The sequence below is a fragment of the Pan paniscus genome, chromosome 8 (genome assembly GCF_029289425.2).
Source record: "Pan paniscus chromosome 8, NHGRI_mPanPan1-v2.0_pri, whole genome shotgun sequence".
NCBI classification, from domain to species: Eukaryota; Metazoa; Chordata; class Mammalia; order Primates; family Hominidae; genus Pan; species Pan paniscus.
This window is the reverse complement of record NC_073257.2, coordinates 106,330,128-106,344,836: the sequence shown is the minus strand read 5'-3', so window position 1 is coordinate 106,344,836 and position 14,709 is coordinate 106,330,128. Positions and strand designations below refer to the sequence as shown.

The 14,709-nt window shown below is 43.4% G+C and overlaps 2 protein-coding genes across 7 annotated transcripts in view; one reads left to right on the top strand and one right to left on the bottom strand.

Annotated features, from left to right (window-relative positions):
* The window catches only part of NOC3L (NOC3 like DNA replication regulator), a 51,081-nt gene extending 48,283 nt beyond the window's left edge, over positions 1–2,798 (top strand). The window contains exon 22 of the transcript XR_608285.3: positions 84–2,798. The gene's annotated coding sequence lies outside the window, so the exon portion shown is untranslated. The remainder of the gene's footprint in view (positions 1–83) is intronic.
* The window catches only part of PLCE1 (phospholipase C epsilon 1), a 337,648-nt gene that overhangs the window by 16,357 nt on the left and 306,582 nt on the right, over positions 1–14,709 (bottom strand). For all 6 annotated transcript variants that reach the window (XM_034931124.3, XM_063607826.1, XM_057298956.2 and 3 more), the window contains 4 exons: positions 10,921–11,084; positions 8,871–9,132; positions 6,838–6,956; positions 2,148–2,276 (listed from right to left, as the gene is read on the bottom strand). In XM_034931124.3, coding sequence (XP_034787015.1) covers positions 2,148–2,276; positions 6,838–6,956; positions 8,871–9,132; positions 10,921–11,084 — 674 coding nt within the window. The remainder of the gene's footprint in view (positions 1–2,147; positions 2,277–6,837; positions 6,957–8,870; positions 9,133–10,920; positions 11,085–14,709) is intronic.

The window sequence follows — 14,709 nt, the reverse complement described above, 5'->3', positions numbered from 1 at the left end:
CCGCCCGCTTCGGCCTCCCAAAGTGCCGGGATTACAGGCATTATAGTTTTACCAATGTATTCTTTCTCACTCATATTGTACAGGTTACTACAAAAGGCTGAACTTGAAGGGAGTAAAGGTCAGTTGCAGTGAAGAAACTCCCTTTGTTGCCTTCCCGTGAGAAGTAGCTTGGTGATGAGAGAAAGCTGCCACCATCTGGTCTGGATTAAGCAAACACCCTTCTCCTCAGGCCCCTGCCAATAAGGCAAAGCCCAGAGCGAACACCTCTCACCAGGAAGAAAAGCAGAATGTGATGGACTGAGGGCAGTGGGAATGAAGGTTCTCAGGAAGACTGAAATCTCTCCACCCCAGCCCTTGGTCTATAACTGATGCAATGCTGTTGACTCAAAAGGGGGCCAAGGCAAATACTACAGGGATAATTCAGGATGTGAAGCTTCTGGGCCACCTCCACAAGAGGGCCAGCATCACTCCCTGCTCAGTCCTGCTTTACATCTGTGTGCTGATTTGCACAGGTGACAGTAAAGCAATGGACTACTATGGGTGGCTCTTGGTAAGTTCTCCTTTACAAAACTTCAGCAGTGCTTTGTGATAGTGGACACTAAAGTACATGGACTGATGTATTAAAACAAAACCAAAACAAACTGTTGGTAATAGCTTCTGTTTGATAATCTATGAAATGTGACACCTGAGCTGTTTTCTCTAAGTCAGTTATAGAATGTTAGCCTGTCTATAGAGATGTGCCCTTGAAGGACAGAGCCATTTATTAACACTTATTATTTGTGATTGTTCAGTTGGTTTTTAATTCCTCCAAATGTTATGATCCCAGCTACATTTCATCATACACCCTAACTTCAGAGGGAGCTAAAGGGCCATTCCCTTGGTCATTGCTTCCTTTAGTCTACCCCTATTCAGGAGAAGGAATTCTTTTTTATCTTTTTGAGACAGTCTCGCTCTGTCACCCAGGCTGGAGTGCCATGGTGTGATCTTGGCTCACTGCAACCTCTGCCTCCCGGGTTCAAATGATTCTCCTGCCTCAGCTTACTGAGTAGCTGGGACTACAGATGTGTGCCACCACACCTAATATTTGTACTTTTAGTAGAGACGGGGTTTCACCATGTTGGCCAGGATGGTCTCCATCTCTTGACCTCGTGATCCGCCTGCCTCGGCCTCCCAAAGAGCTGGGATTACAGGTGTGAGCCACTGCGCCTGGCTGCATGGAGAAGGAATTCTGAAATGGGTTAAGGATAAAATCGTCTGCAAGGATTTTAGGCCACTGTGCCAAGCAAGGATAGCGCTTCTAGTGTGGTGAAAAAAGGAATTACGCATGGGCCCTGCCTCGCCCTTTGGAGGACGTGCCCCCTCCCTCTTTGGATGCTGCTCCATGTCCCTGGCTCTCTCACTCTTAGAAGTCCCCCCATGGATGGGGACCTGTCTGCAGAAGGCCACAAAGATCCTTCGGAGGGGGATCTAGGGCGGAGGTGGCACAGCGTAAGGAGACTTAGGCCAGTTCTGCTACAGGGCTTGGGGTAACAGGTCTCAGGGTCTCCATGCCTCTTGCTACCACCAAAAGGAGAGGACCTCAAATGCCAAGGTCAGGTGCCAGGGGAGGGGAGCAAGGGGGCTGCTCAACATGCAAAGGAAGGCCTTAGGCTGGAGGGGCAGAAAATGTCTCCTTGGTCCACGTGGCCCATCCTGAAGCTCTAAGAATTTGATTCAGCTCCTCGGATGGCAAGAAGATTCCATTCACCTAATGTGCAAATTCTGATTGATTAATAATCTCTGCGTGAAGAAGGAAGATTAGGCCATGTCTAGGCTTAGGGCGAAAGTGTATATACGGTTGGAAGGCCACTCATTCTGGTCTTTATCATTCTAGAGCCTGGTATTTTACATAGCTTAAGAATCATTAAAAATCTTCTCTACAGGTTGAAGGTAGTTTGTCTAGTGGTACCAAGATCCATCAGATGATTCTTGGAGTGGATCTCAATGTTGAATAACACATTTCCAAATAATCAAAAGGCATATCATCCACATGGACTTTTGCACATTCATGTGCATCTGTGTATGTTTACACACAGGCATTTATACACACACATACATCCATACATCTTAGATTTTGGATTCTCCCAACCACGGCTCAGTGGACTTACTTGCTGCAGAAGCTGCTTTGCCTTGGTGCCTCCATTAATAGTGAAAACGGTAAAGGGCTCTGGCCCTGGGACCCCATGCACCGTGACTCTGTGAGTCTGCAAACATTTTCTTTCTTCTGTATTAAACATCTGTCAAGAAGATCATATGGCTGATCATTAATCCGTAATCACATATTTCTAAGCTCTATTTGATACAGAGGTGCTAGTACTTAGAAGTACGGATAGGAACATGTAAATGCAAAAGATAAGAGTCCATTTGTAGCCCAGTGCTACAAATGGTACCTCTTCCTCAGTCATTTAGTGAGGGCATTTCATAAGCACATCACCAAAATATTATTTTAAATTACAGTGTCTCTTTCCATCATAATTAGAGGCTGATATTATCTGAAATGTATGTTAGTTCTTACTCATTAACTGATGTTCCATAGTATCTATTGAGTTCCATCTCTCTTCAGGGTACTGGGCTAGAAATTTGGATGGTAATAATAAAATGTTCTGCCCGTAGAGAGTACACCATTCAGGCACATGAATCATTATAATGCAAAAATATATCTGTTAGAAAGAGGTCGGTAAGTGTGTAACTCAATTCTTCAGGCATTTTGTGTATTAAGATATATTCATTCATTCGAAATAAATAATTTATGGAAGGCTTATAGTGAATCAGTCAATATGCCTGTCCCTAGAAAATCAGGGGCAAATGGGACACTATCCCTGCCAAGGGCTTCCAGTTGAATGAGATAGCTAGAGGGGAAAGTAGGCAGTTGTAAGGAGCATTTTAAGTTCCTTGGGAACCCAGAGGAGGTGGCCTAGAAGAGGTAAGGGAGAAACCAGGGAGGGCTTTCTGAAAAATGGTATCTGAACCAAATCTTGAAGGACCTAGTGTAATTTAGCAGATGAAGAATGAGACAAGAGAACCCCAAATTGATGTAACACGTGTATGAAGACTTAGAAGTGGCCTACAGCAGGGCATTCTGGGAACCTCAACAAGTTCTACAACTAACCTGTTGGAGGGAGAAAGGCTGGAGATGCAGGCAAAAGCACAGCCATTCAGGGCTTTGCCTAACTGGCTAAAATTTAGACTGAAACTGGCAAAATGAGGACCTGAGGGCTGAAGTGTATTGTTTAGCCTGTACTTTATTTTTATTTGGGGTGGGGAGGAGAGGTTGTCTTTGTTATGCTTGCACAATGTGATTTTTTAAAAATCAGTTTTACTGAAGTATAATTGTCATACTATAAAATGCACACATTCTAATTGTATCATTTAGCTTGCACTATATTATTAATTAAAAAGATTAAATAGTTGCCATCATTTACAAAACCCCAGATGTCCTGATTCTCTTGAAAAACCAAGAGATCTGACGACATCACAAGGCAACAAGCAGCTAGAGCTGAGAGCTAGGTGACAGCTGCCCCTCTAAATGACCCATGAGCTCCCCTCTAAATGACCCATGAGCTCTCTGCTTTCTAAGAGTCTGTGCTCAGCCCAGGTCCATGCCTGCACATCATCTTCTTGGGATCCTACTGGCATGTGAATTTGTTACTTCTGGTATAAACTATACCCTGAAAGCAATGGAGAACTGATGGAGGGTTTTTCACAGAGGAGTGACATGATCATATTTAGATAGATCTGTTTGGGATGCCCTAGATGAGGACAGACAGAGGTGGCAAACCCAGAGGAAATGAGACCAATTAGGAAGACTCTACCACAAGCCAGGTGAGAATGAACCAGGGCCAAGGCAATAAAGACAGATTAAGATGAATGGATTTGAAAGATACTAAGGAAATAAAATGATCAAGTCTTAAATGGGGCAGAAGGCCAGGATGATCTACAGTTATTGGCTTCAGCAATGGAGAGTGATGCTCTCCATGGTCAAATGCACATTTACCAAGCACATATCCATATATGGCTGCCCAGGAAGCCCAAGGATGGCAAGGTGTGATATAACAAAAAATACATATTTGGTCTTTGTCCCCAGTTTCTGCCACACAGCTCCTAAAACCTTTGAAATCTCTGGAGTGATAAGAGTGTCCTTTGTTGCTAATGAGATGATTGGTGGCTGAGAAAGACCAAGGCATGATTAGAGGAGTGAAACCTTCAGCCCTGCTGCCAGACCTCAAGGAGGGGAGGGGGCTGAAGACTGAACTGATCACCAGTGGCCAATGATTGAACCAATCATGCCCAGGTCATGAAACCTCCATAAAAACCCTAAATGATGGGGTTCCGAGAGCTTCCAGGTTGGTGAACACATCAAGGTTCTGGGAGGGTGGCCTGGAGAGGACATGGAAGCTCTGCACTCCTCCTCCCATACCTTGTTCCATGCATCCTTCCATGAGGCTGCTCCTGAAGTACATCTGTTCTGATCAACTGGTGATAATAAGCAAAGCACTCTTGTGAGTTCTGTGTCATTCTAGCAAACTCTTGAATCTGAGGATTTATATGGATCCCCTGAATTTATAGCTGTTTGGTCAGAAGTCCTGGTGACAACCTGGGACTTCTGACTGGCATCTGAAGTAGGAGTAGTCTTGTGGGACTGAGCCCTCAATGTGTGGGATCTGACACCAACTCTAGATGGATAGTGTTAGAATTGAACTGAAATGTAGGACACCCAGCTGTTGCCAGAGAGTTGGAAAAGACACCACGTTTTTGGTGTCAGAAGTGTCGTGAGTAAAAACAGTTCATTTGTGACATCTATGGAATCTTCAGCTGTAACAGATATTGAGGTCACCCAGCTCAGAATTGGGTATTTGGCCCTGCTGTGCCTTTCTGAAAGCATGTGATTCCTGCTCTTTGTACCACGCGGCCCTGCCCTTGCTTGTCAATCCTCTGCACAAGGTGGAAGCCACACCTCCCTCCACTTTGGCCAAAGTGCTCTTCTAAACCTTGGACACATGGTGCGATCGCCTGATGATCCTTAAAAAAACTGATGCCTGGGGCCCACCTGCAGACACTCTGGTTTAATTGGTGTGGGGCGTGGCCTGTGCACATGGAGTTTTTAAAGCTCCCCAGGTGATACAAATGTACAGTGAAGGTTGCTGTGGAGTGATGAAGGGAAAAAGGAGGAACACCTAAGCAAACAAGGGCAGGGACAGCGGGAGTCAAAACTGATAGTGGTGAGGGCAGGAGAAGGGCAGAAAAGAAAGCAGAAAGTGGCAGTGGAAGCCATCATGGCCAGTGCCATTGTGAGCGCAGAAGGTGCCTTTCCAAAGATTGTTAGGACTACGCTGAGTCTGAGATTGACACAAAAGTAATCACATTATTAAACGGGGTAACCAATGGATACATACATTTAAAATGTATGTTTAAAGAGGAAGCATAATGGAATTAGCCAGTTAATTAAAGTAGTTGTTTTAAAAATACCTTTTTTAGAGACAGGATCTCATTCTTTGTCCATGCTGGAGTGCAGTGGTGTGATCATAGCTCACTGTAGCCTCAAACTCCTGGACTCAAGCAGTCCTTCTGCCTCAGCCTCCCAGGTAGCTGGGACTATAGGTGCTTGACACTATGCTCAATTACAACACGTTTTTAAATAGAGATGGGGTCTTGCCCAAGCTGATCTTGAACTCCTGGACTCAAGCTATCCTTCTGCCTTGGCCTCCCAAAGTGTTGGGATTAGAGGCATGAGCCGCTGCACTCAGCCCAGATTCTTATCTAATTAAACCATCCTGCATTAGTGAGGGGGCCATGGTCCAAGTGTCCTCAAACTTTAGTGGGCACTGAGTTTCCATGGGGCACTTGTTAAAATGCAGATTCTGGCCAGGTGCGGTAGCTCATGCCTGTAATCCCAGCACCTTGGGAGGCCACCTTGGGAGGCCAAGGCGTGAGGATCGCTTGAGTCCAGGAGTTTAAAACCAACCTGGGCAATATAGTGAGACCCCATCTCTATAGAAAAACATTATCTGGGCATAGTGGCACACACCTGTAGTCCCATCTACTCAGGAGGCTGAGGTGGGAGAATTGCTTGAGCCAGGAAGGTCGAGGCTGCAGTGAGCCAGGATGGCACCACTGCACTCCAACCTGGGTGACAGAGTGACACTGGGTGACAGAGACACACTGTCTCTGGAAAAAAAAAAAGCAGATTCTGCAACTATGGCACTTTCTACAGTGTCCTTCTTCCATTCTCAAGGGAGCAGATTCTGCATCTGCCAAGCACTGAGGTGCAAGTTATGCATTGCCAGCAGAGCCTATTGCTCACTCCAGCCTTGCTCTGCCTGTGACATTTGCCCCTGGACTGCTGAAGAAACAAAATATTTTCCTGGTTTAACCTAAAGTTTCTAGAAGTATTGGAAATGCTTCCTACTAGGCTTTGCATAATAAGCCTCTTCCCCACTTTATTATATTTGGCTTACTTCCCTGATAGACACTGTAATATATGGGCTTTGTTACTGGAACTTGGGTGTAAATCCTGGACTGCTGCTTGCTAGCTGTGTGACCTCAGATGTACTTAGCTCTACCTTTCTCATCTGTAAAATGGAGATGATACTAAATAGCTACTGCCTGACGTTATTGAGAGGACTGAGTTAGTATATACGTAAAGTGCTTAGTCAGTGCCAAGTGTCAGCCATTATTGTTATTAATTTCCATAGCTACCTAATTAATAACTCACACCGACCATTTTGCTGGGCCACAAAAAAGCCCACCTTCAGTGTAGCAATCCCCATAAATATGCTGAGTGAAACAGAACTTCATTACCGAAGAGGCTGACATGGTATTGCCAGAGGAATTTTCTTCCATCCTTCTGCTGTTAATGAATAAACTAGAAATCTCCAAGACTTCATTGTGAAGGTTTCGCAGCTGAAGATGTCGATATCCTGGAGTAATAGAATTGGGAAAAGCTTGTTAGCCATGGCTACTGAAAAGAAGATGCTCCTGGAAGTCGGCAAATGACAGGTAGAAAGACCTTAAAATGGGCAGGGATGGCAACAGGCATGCAACCAACAGGCGTCTTTTCGCCAAGAGAGTGCTGCCCCCTGAGCTACCCAATGGCAATTAATTTGTCCAAGTACTGTTTCCAACTTAGACTCAAACAGAAAACCTTAAACTCAGACAAAACCTGATCTAGTAGGAAAACCTGATCACTAACAGTCCCTGTGAATGAAGCACTAACAACAGTCCCTGTTTTACAAATGTTCCATCTTAGAGCAGCTTTAGTGATAATAGAACATTCCCACAATGGAAGATTGGTTATAATTTACAGTATGACTGTAAGTATAGAATGGAATAATACACAGCTGGTAAAAATGGTAATGTACATGTATAGTTATTAACATGAAAGGTTGCTCACTGTATACATTAGTAAGTGAAAACCAGTAAGTTACAAAACACAAAGATTAGTAGAAAGCCTGTTTGTTAAAAATATATCTGTATGCTCATGTGTTACGTACATGGGGAGAGAAACAAAGCCTGCAAGACTTATACACCAAAAGTGACTGTGTTGGAGAGATGGAAAAATGGATAATTAAAAAAAAATTGTTTTTGTTTCTATGTACTTTCTCACATTTCTATAATAACAGTTATGGGTCTCCCCCGACCCCATACTCCCCATTCTTGTGTAGAAGTCCTAACCCTCAGTACCTCAGAATGTGACTATATTTGAAGAGAGGGTCTTTAAAGAGGTAATTAAGTTAAAATGGGGTCCTTAGGGTGGGCCTTAATCCAGTGGGACTGGTGTCCTTATGAGAAGAGGGGATTAGGACACAGACAACATAGAGGGCTGACTGTGTGGGGACCATCTGCAAGCCAAGGAGAGAGGCCCTAGAAGAAACCAAACCTGCCAACACCCTGATCTCAGACTTCCAGCCTTCAGAACTGTGAGGAAATACATTTCTGTGGTTCAAGCCACCTAGTCTGTGGTATTCCGTGATGGCAGCCTGAGCAGACTAATTAAATGACCACGGGCTACTTGCACAGAGAAGAGAAACAGGAAAAGAACACAAAAGTAGGAAACTGTAATGTGTTTGTGAGCTCCAAGGATGGCAGCTTGAGTGTGGCTGGGAGAGGAAGTGTGTACTTAGAATATTGGTGCTCAAAGGAGACCATCAGAGCCAGCACACCTGGAAATATGTTAGAAAGGGAAACTGTCAGTCTTCACCTGAGGCCACTGAATCACGATCTGCATGGTATTACCAGTCCTAGCAGATTCCTATGCACATCAAAGTTTAAAAACAATGCACAGGCTGAAATTCATCAGAGTGCCACAACAAAGCCAATCCGCAAGCAAATAGCTCTAGCCTTTGCCCAGAATTCTCCATTCCCCTCTTCCTGCACCTGAAACCCAGCCTCAGCTTCCAAAACTGGACTTCTGCCAGGCACCGACTCCAACTGCGCGGTCACTTATGCCACCACCACACCCGACCCCTCTGACATGTTTCCTCTCCTTATTTCAATCCCTGCTTTCAAACTGCCAGTAGTGCCGTGGGTAGTATTTAGGAAGAAAAATGCGTGGAAATGAGAGTGCAACAACCACTGCTCCTGACATCAGCAAGCATGGGTGAGGCTGTACTTTACAAGGGATATTGTTAATACCTCAGATTCTTAAAAAATGTAAAAGAAAAACTTCTTTTGAGACGTGCTTCAAAAGTGCTCCAATTTGTATTTCCTTTTGCTTCTTAATTCAACTTCTTTATAGGAAAATGTCAAACAGAAAAGAGAGAAGAGTATAAGGAAATTCTGGCATCCATCACCTAGCTACAACAATTATTAACATTTGGACAATTTTATTCTACCTCGTTTTAAAGCTTTCAGTGGAATGATTCTCTGAGCAGTTACCGCTGAACTATTGTTTTCCACAACTGCAAAACGAAGAAATACAAGATCTTCGAAGTGAACGCGGAACAGAAACTGCTCGTTCCACATGGGGTTCAGGGTGTTTCGATGGATGGGCTTTGTGCGGAAATGGCAGCTGTCCAGAGGCATGCCCAGGACGTCGACTTCAATGCACGGGCTTCCCATGCTATTACTGGGGCACACATTCTGACCAGAGACAATCTAGGGTGAGGGAGACAAAAGGGATCAAAGTCACCGAGGATAAAAAAGAAAGACAACCTCTGCACCTCACTGCTTCCCTCTGCAAAGGAATCCCAAGAACACTGGAATGGACAAAGTGAATGATGAATAAAACTGTTTAAAAAGTAAGTGATTGTAGGGCTGGGCGCGGTGGCTTATGCCTGTAATCCCAGCACTTTGGGAGGCTGAGGTGAGCAGATCACGAGGTCAGGAGATTGAGACCATCCTGGCCAACATGGTGAAACCCTGTCTCTACTAAAATACAAAAAATTAGCTGGGCATGGTGGTGTGCGCCTGTAGTCCCAGCTATTAGGGAGGCTGAGGCAGGGGAATTGCTTGAACCCAGGAAGCAGAGGTTGCAGTGAGCTGAGATCACGCCACTGTACTCCAGCCTGGTGACAGAGCAAGACTCCATCTCAAAAAAAAAAAAAAAAAAAAAGTAAGTGATTGTAACTGGGTAATCACATGATTGGAATCATGTGAAAAGCCTATTTTGTCAACATCATTCACTTAACTGTAAGCTTTCAACTATCAAAATGTTCAAATATCTTCAAAAACCAAACAAGATGAAGTTAAATTTCTCACAAGAGAAGACTTTATGCAATATAATCATAAATTTGTTACTAATATTCTGTTCAAAATGCCACAGGATTTTATAACTTCAAAATCTTTTTCTTGAATAGTTTCATTTTGGAGCAAGTCACAGACGTGTTAGGAACTAATTCACAGCTTTCTGTAAACAGATAAAACTACCCTCGCCTCTAGCTAAAAAATAACAAATAGGAAAGGGGCTACTGCCCTGCTGTCTTAGGGAAAGAGAAAAAGCAGTTTGGGTGGTAGGAAAGTCTGTGAATGAGGTTATCCCAGGGGTTTGGGGGTGTCGTACTTGGAGGGCTGCCTGGCATTCTTCCTGTGGAGAGAGAGAGACAAGATCTAAAGGTGGAAAGAGATGACCAGGTCTCTGTTGTTTTGTTTTGTTGAAACGGGGTCTCACTCTGTCACACAGGCTGGAGTGCAGTGGTGCAATCTTGGCTCATTGCAACCTCCGCTTTCTGGACTCAAGTAATTCTCCAGCCTCAGACTCCCAAATAGCTGGGAGTACAGGTGTGAGCCACCATGCCCAGCTAATATTTTTTGTTATTTTTTTGTAGAAACAGGGTTTTGCCATGTTGCCCAGGCTGGTCTCGAACTCTTGAGCTCAAAGCGATCTACCCACCTGGGCCTCCCAAATTGCTAGGATTACAGGCGTGAGCCACCGCACCTGGCCAGGTCTCTGTTTTTAAGAGGAGTCTGTGGAGTTTTGACAATAAGTTAATTAGGTGAAAAGGAATAAGGAAAGGCCCAGGAATGATAAAGGTTAAATTATACGGAGGAAATATACTTAATTGTATTTATATATTGACATGAGTTTGATCTTAGAGCTTTGAAGCCTAACATGAGCTGATCTAACAAAAAGCTCAACTTCCATGGGCTATACTCATAGTTATGATTCTGTGGGCCCTGGAAGACAGAGTTACCATCATCAGAACATCAGGTGAAACAGGGACCTCATATGCCCTGCTCCTGGGCTCTGGCAAACACAGTGTCTGGCAACAGCTTGCCTAGCCATAGCTACTGCTTCCTGGAAAATAAATACATTATTCTGGGAACTAAATCTGTATGACCCAAATTGTGACATGACAGCTTTCCAATGCCTTGAATTCAAAACCAGTTCGTTTTCAGGAAGGCTTAAACCCGACCTTATGTTCTTTCTCTAGGGGCCGTACTTACAGTTAAAGAATAGACTGCAGGATCCATGCTGTCCAGATCTCTTTCTAGTGGAGAAAACTTCTGATACATGGGGCAGTTCTTGTCCCACAGAACTGGAGGTTTCAAAACATAACCACAACCACCATTTGCCTCAAACATTGCAGCATTTAAATGTAAAGGGAGATCTGTAAAACAAACAACAAAGAAAGCCAATATAGCTTGTTACTTTGTCGCTTAAGTATCACCTTATAAATTTAAAGTTCAAAAGAACTTTGCATCAATTTTCCCTAAGCTCCAGCATGAAAAAGAGATAATCACCCATTCGTCCCACAGATTGATAAATGACTACTATATGCCAAGTTGTGTGAGGCATCAGATACAGCAGGTAATAAGAGAAAAATTCCTGTCCCTCTGGGGCTTACAGTCTATGGATATGCCCAGTGTTACCACTCCAAACTAGGTGCCACCACTTAAAAACTCCTTTGCAAATATTTGCTACATCTGTCTGAAAAATCTTGTGAAATACAGTTGACCATGGGGGATTGGTTCCAGGACGAGAAGGTACCAAAGTCCAGAGATGCTCAGGTCTGTGATATAGATGGTGTAGAATTTGCATTATAACCTATACCATCCTTCTGCATACTTTTTCTTTTTTTTTCCCCTGGGAGCCTAGATTCAAGTTGCCCTGAATATATTCTCCCCCTTCTGTATACTTAAAATCATCTCTAGATTACTTATGATACCTAATCCAATGTAAATGCTATGTAAATGGTTGCCATACTGTATTGTTTAGGGAAAAATAACAAGGAAACAAGGCTGGTATATGTTCAGTGCAGATGCCACCATCCATTTTTTTTAATGAATATTTTCAATCCATAGCTGGTTGAATCCACAGATGTGGAACCCAAGGATATGGAGGGGCAACTCTACTTATTTTATACTAAATTTTAGAGAGGAATAATGGCTTATCTCTAAGCCATGCAGACAATTGTATGGACAATTCTTGCTATTTCAAATGTAAGATAAAATCTTAATTATACAAGAAAGAATAGGAGAATAGCCAGAAAAACATGCTTTTCCTTGAAATCTCAATTTCATCCCGTAAATTACAATACACCTATTTCTTTTTAAAAAATCGTAAACATGAAAAAAAAATAATCACATCTGATTCACATCATGTCCACAATCCCCTCAATCATAAACATCAGGAACCTTCACAGAGGCTTTTTTTGTTGCCAAATTTTATTTGGCACAGTACTTTGATGAACAATTGGATTCCTGCAATGTTTCTGGGCTCTTACACACTCAAATGCTCACCTGATGGTGCAAGTCTGTATAAAAGTTACCCAAATGAGCAAAAAGTTGATGAGACACACCTGATGAATACTCCCTCTGATAGATTCCTTCCATGTGTAAGAACGAACTTTGTACATGGGCCACATCAAGGCAAAGTGCAGTAAGCGCCCTGGGGCAATGAGAAGTTGGCCTCTACTTGTCCTGTCTGTAAAATGTTTCCCTGTCTGTGGGGTTGGCCAGTATTGTGTGCGGGAATTCCTAGTGTAAGATGTCTTAGACATAAGAAAGCTCCTTATCTGTAAAATGAGTGCAGAGGACCTCATCTCTCAGGCCCCTGCCAGTCCTGATGTGACTGGTTCACTGTGGCCATGCTGCCTCACCTGCATTGGGAGAAAATTCTCTTCTCAGGCCACTTCATGACAGAGGAACACAGACATGGTGAGGGTAGCGAAGAGGGTGAAGCCAACTAGCTCATATGGGGTTGGTAAAGGTGAAAGGGACATACAGTACTAACAACAGCAATGGCAGCTTGCACTCTGCACTCTTACTAAGGACCAGACACCATTCTAAGCACTTTATGTGCATCAAGTACCTCCCAATAATCTATGAAGCAGATCCTTTTAGTATCTTCATTTTTATGGATGAGGAAACTGAAGCACAAAAAGTGAAAACACCCAAGAAACATAACTAGTAAGTGGTGGATGCTATAAATTGAGCCCAGATGGCCTCACCCATTGTTCCCAATCTTAACTACTGAGCCATATAATGTACATCTTATAGGGGTGTGGATACAGTAAATGAGATTTGGCACATGCAAGGTGCTCAATAAACAGTAAGTATTTTTTTTGTGATCATGACATCAACCTCAAGTGATTTCATTAGCACCGTGTCTACCCTAATAGTTTTCCAAAACTTTAAAGCTGTAAAGCCAAAACTCTAAAGCTATTATTAAAACTTTGAAGCTTTTAAAAAATTATTTTATTTTACTGTTTTAAGTTCCGGGGTACATATGCAGGATGTGCAGGTTTGTTACATAGGTAAACATGTGCCATGGTGGTTTGCTGCACCTATCAACCCATCCCCTAGGTATTAAACCCAGCATGCATCAGCTCTCTCCCCTAATGCTCAGTTTCTTAACTGAAATCTAACTTGGTGACCAAACATGTAAAAGAGATCCACGTAGAGCCGCACGGTTTGAAATAAAGGTGGGACCTCAAATCTAGCCCTCTTGCTGTCCCCTGGACATGGTCCCAGAACTTTATCTGGGGCTATAGTTTAAAAATCATCATTCCAATCAAGTGAAAAAGTGTGCACAAATCAGTGTAACCCTGCTACACCTCTGAAACAATGCACATAATGATAGATCAAGCATACCATTGCCTTGATGGTCTTCTACCCATTAAAATACTCTGCATTATGTAGACACCATTCACATAATGTTTATCCTTATATTTGAGGATTGGAAAAGTCTGTCATTCAAAAAAGCTTAATAAATTTTTTAAAAAAAGAAGTTTTTCTTTTGACTAGGGTTGCATGTTGACACATTGTAAGTCTGGGTGTGAGGCGGTATTGTTCTGCCTCAGATGCAAAGAACTTAGAGGGTCTGTTGCCAGCAATAACCAGGGGTTTGCATACCAGCCTCACATCAGTTTCTAAACTCAAGAGTTGGTTTTATTGAGTGTTGATCTGGGAAACTCCTGGTTCCAGATCACTTCAGACCTTCTTGGAGTTGATGGAACCAGCAGAAAGCTTGGGAAGGGATGGCCATAAGTCCATGGACACCCACTTGGAGCGTTAGAATCCCCTGAAATCCAGGAAGTCACAGAGCAGATGATCCATGAAACCTCTTGGAAGGCTGGCCCTGGGAGGGTTTCTCTGCTATTTGGTTGGGATGCTTCATGGAAAATCAAGCACTTTCCAGCCTGGAAATTCTTTTCAACAATCGAAAAATGGTGCTTCCACTGTTGACTCATCGATCTATTCAATCTATCTATATATATATTTTTCTTTTTCTTTTTTTTTTTTGAGATAGTATCTCACTTTGTTGCCCAGGCTGAAGTGCAGTGGCGCGATCTCGGCTCACTACAACCTTTGCCTCCTGGGTTCAAGAGATTCTTTTGCCTTAGCCTCCTGAGTAGCTGGGACTACAGGCATGCACTACCACGCCCGGCTAGTTTTTGTATTTCAGTACAGATGGGGTTTCACCATGTTGGCCAGGCTGGTCTTGAACTCCTGACCTCAGGTGATCCACCTACCTTGGCCTCTCAAAGTGCTGGGATTACAGGCATAAACCATCGTGCCCGGCCCCTAGCTATGTATTTTTTGAGACAGTGTCTCACTCTGTCACCCAGGCTGAAATGCAGTGGCACAATCTTGATACACTGCAACCTCTGCTTCCCGCTCATCCTTCTGAGTAGCTGGGACTACAGGCATACACCACCAAGCCCCACTATTTTTTTAAAAATATTTTTAGTAGAGATGGGGTTTCACCATGCTGGACAGGCTGGTCTCGAA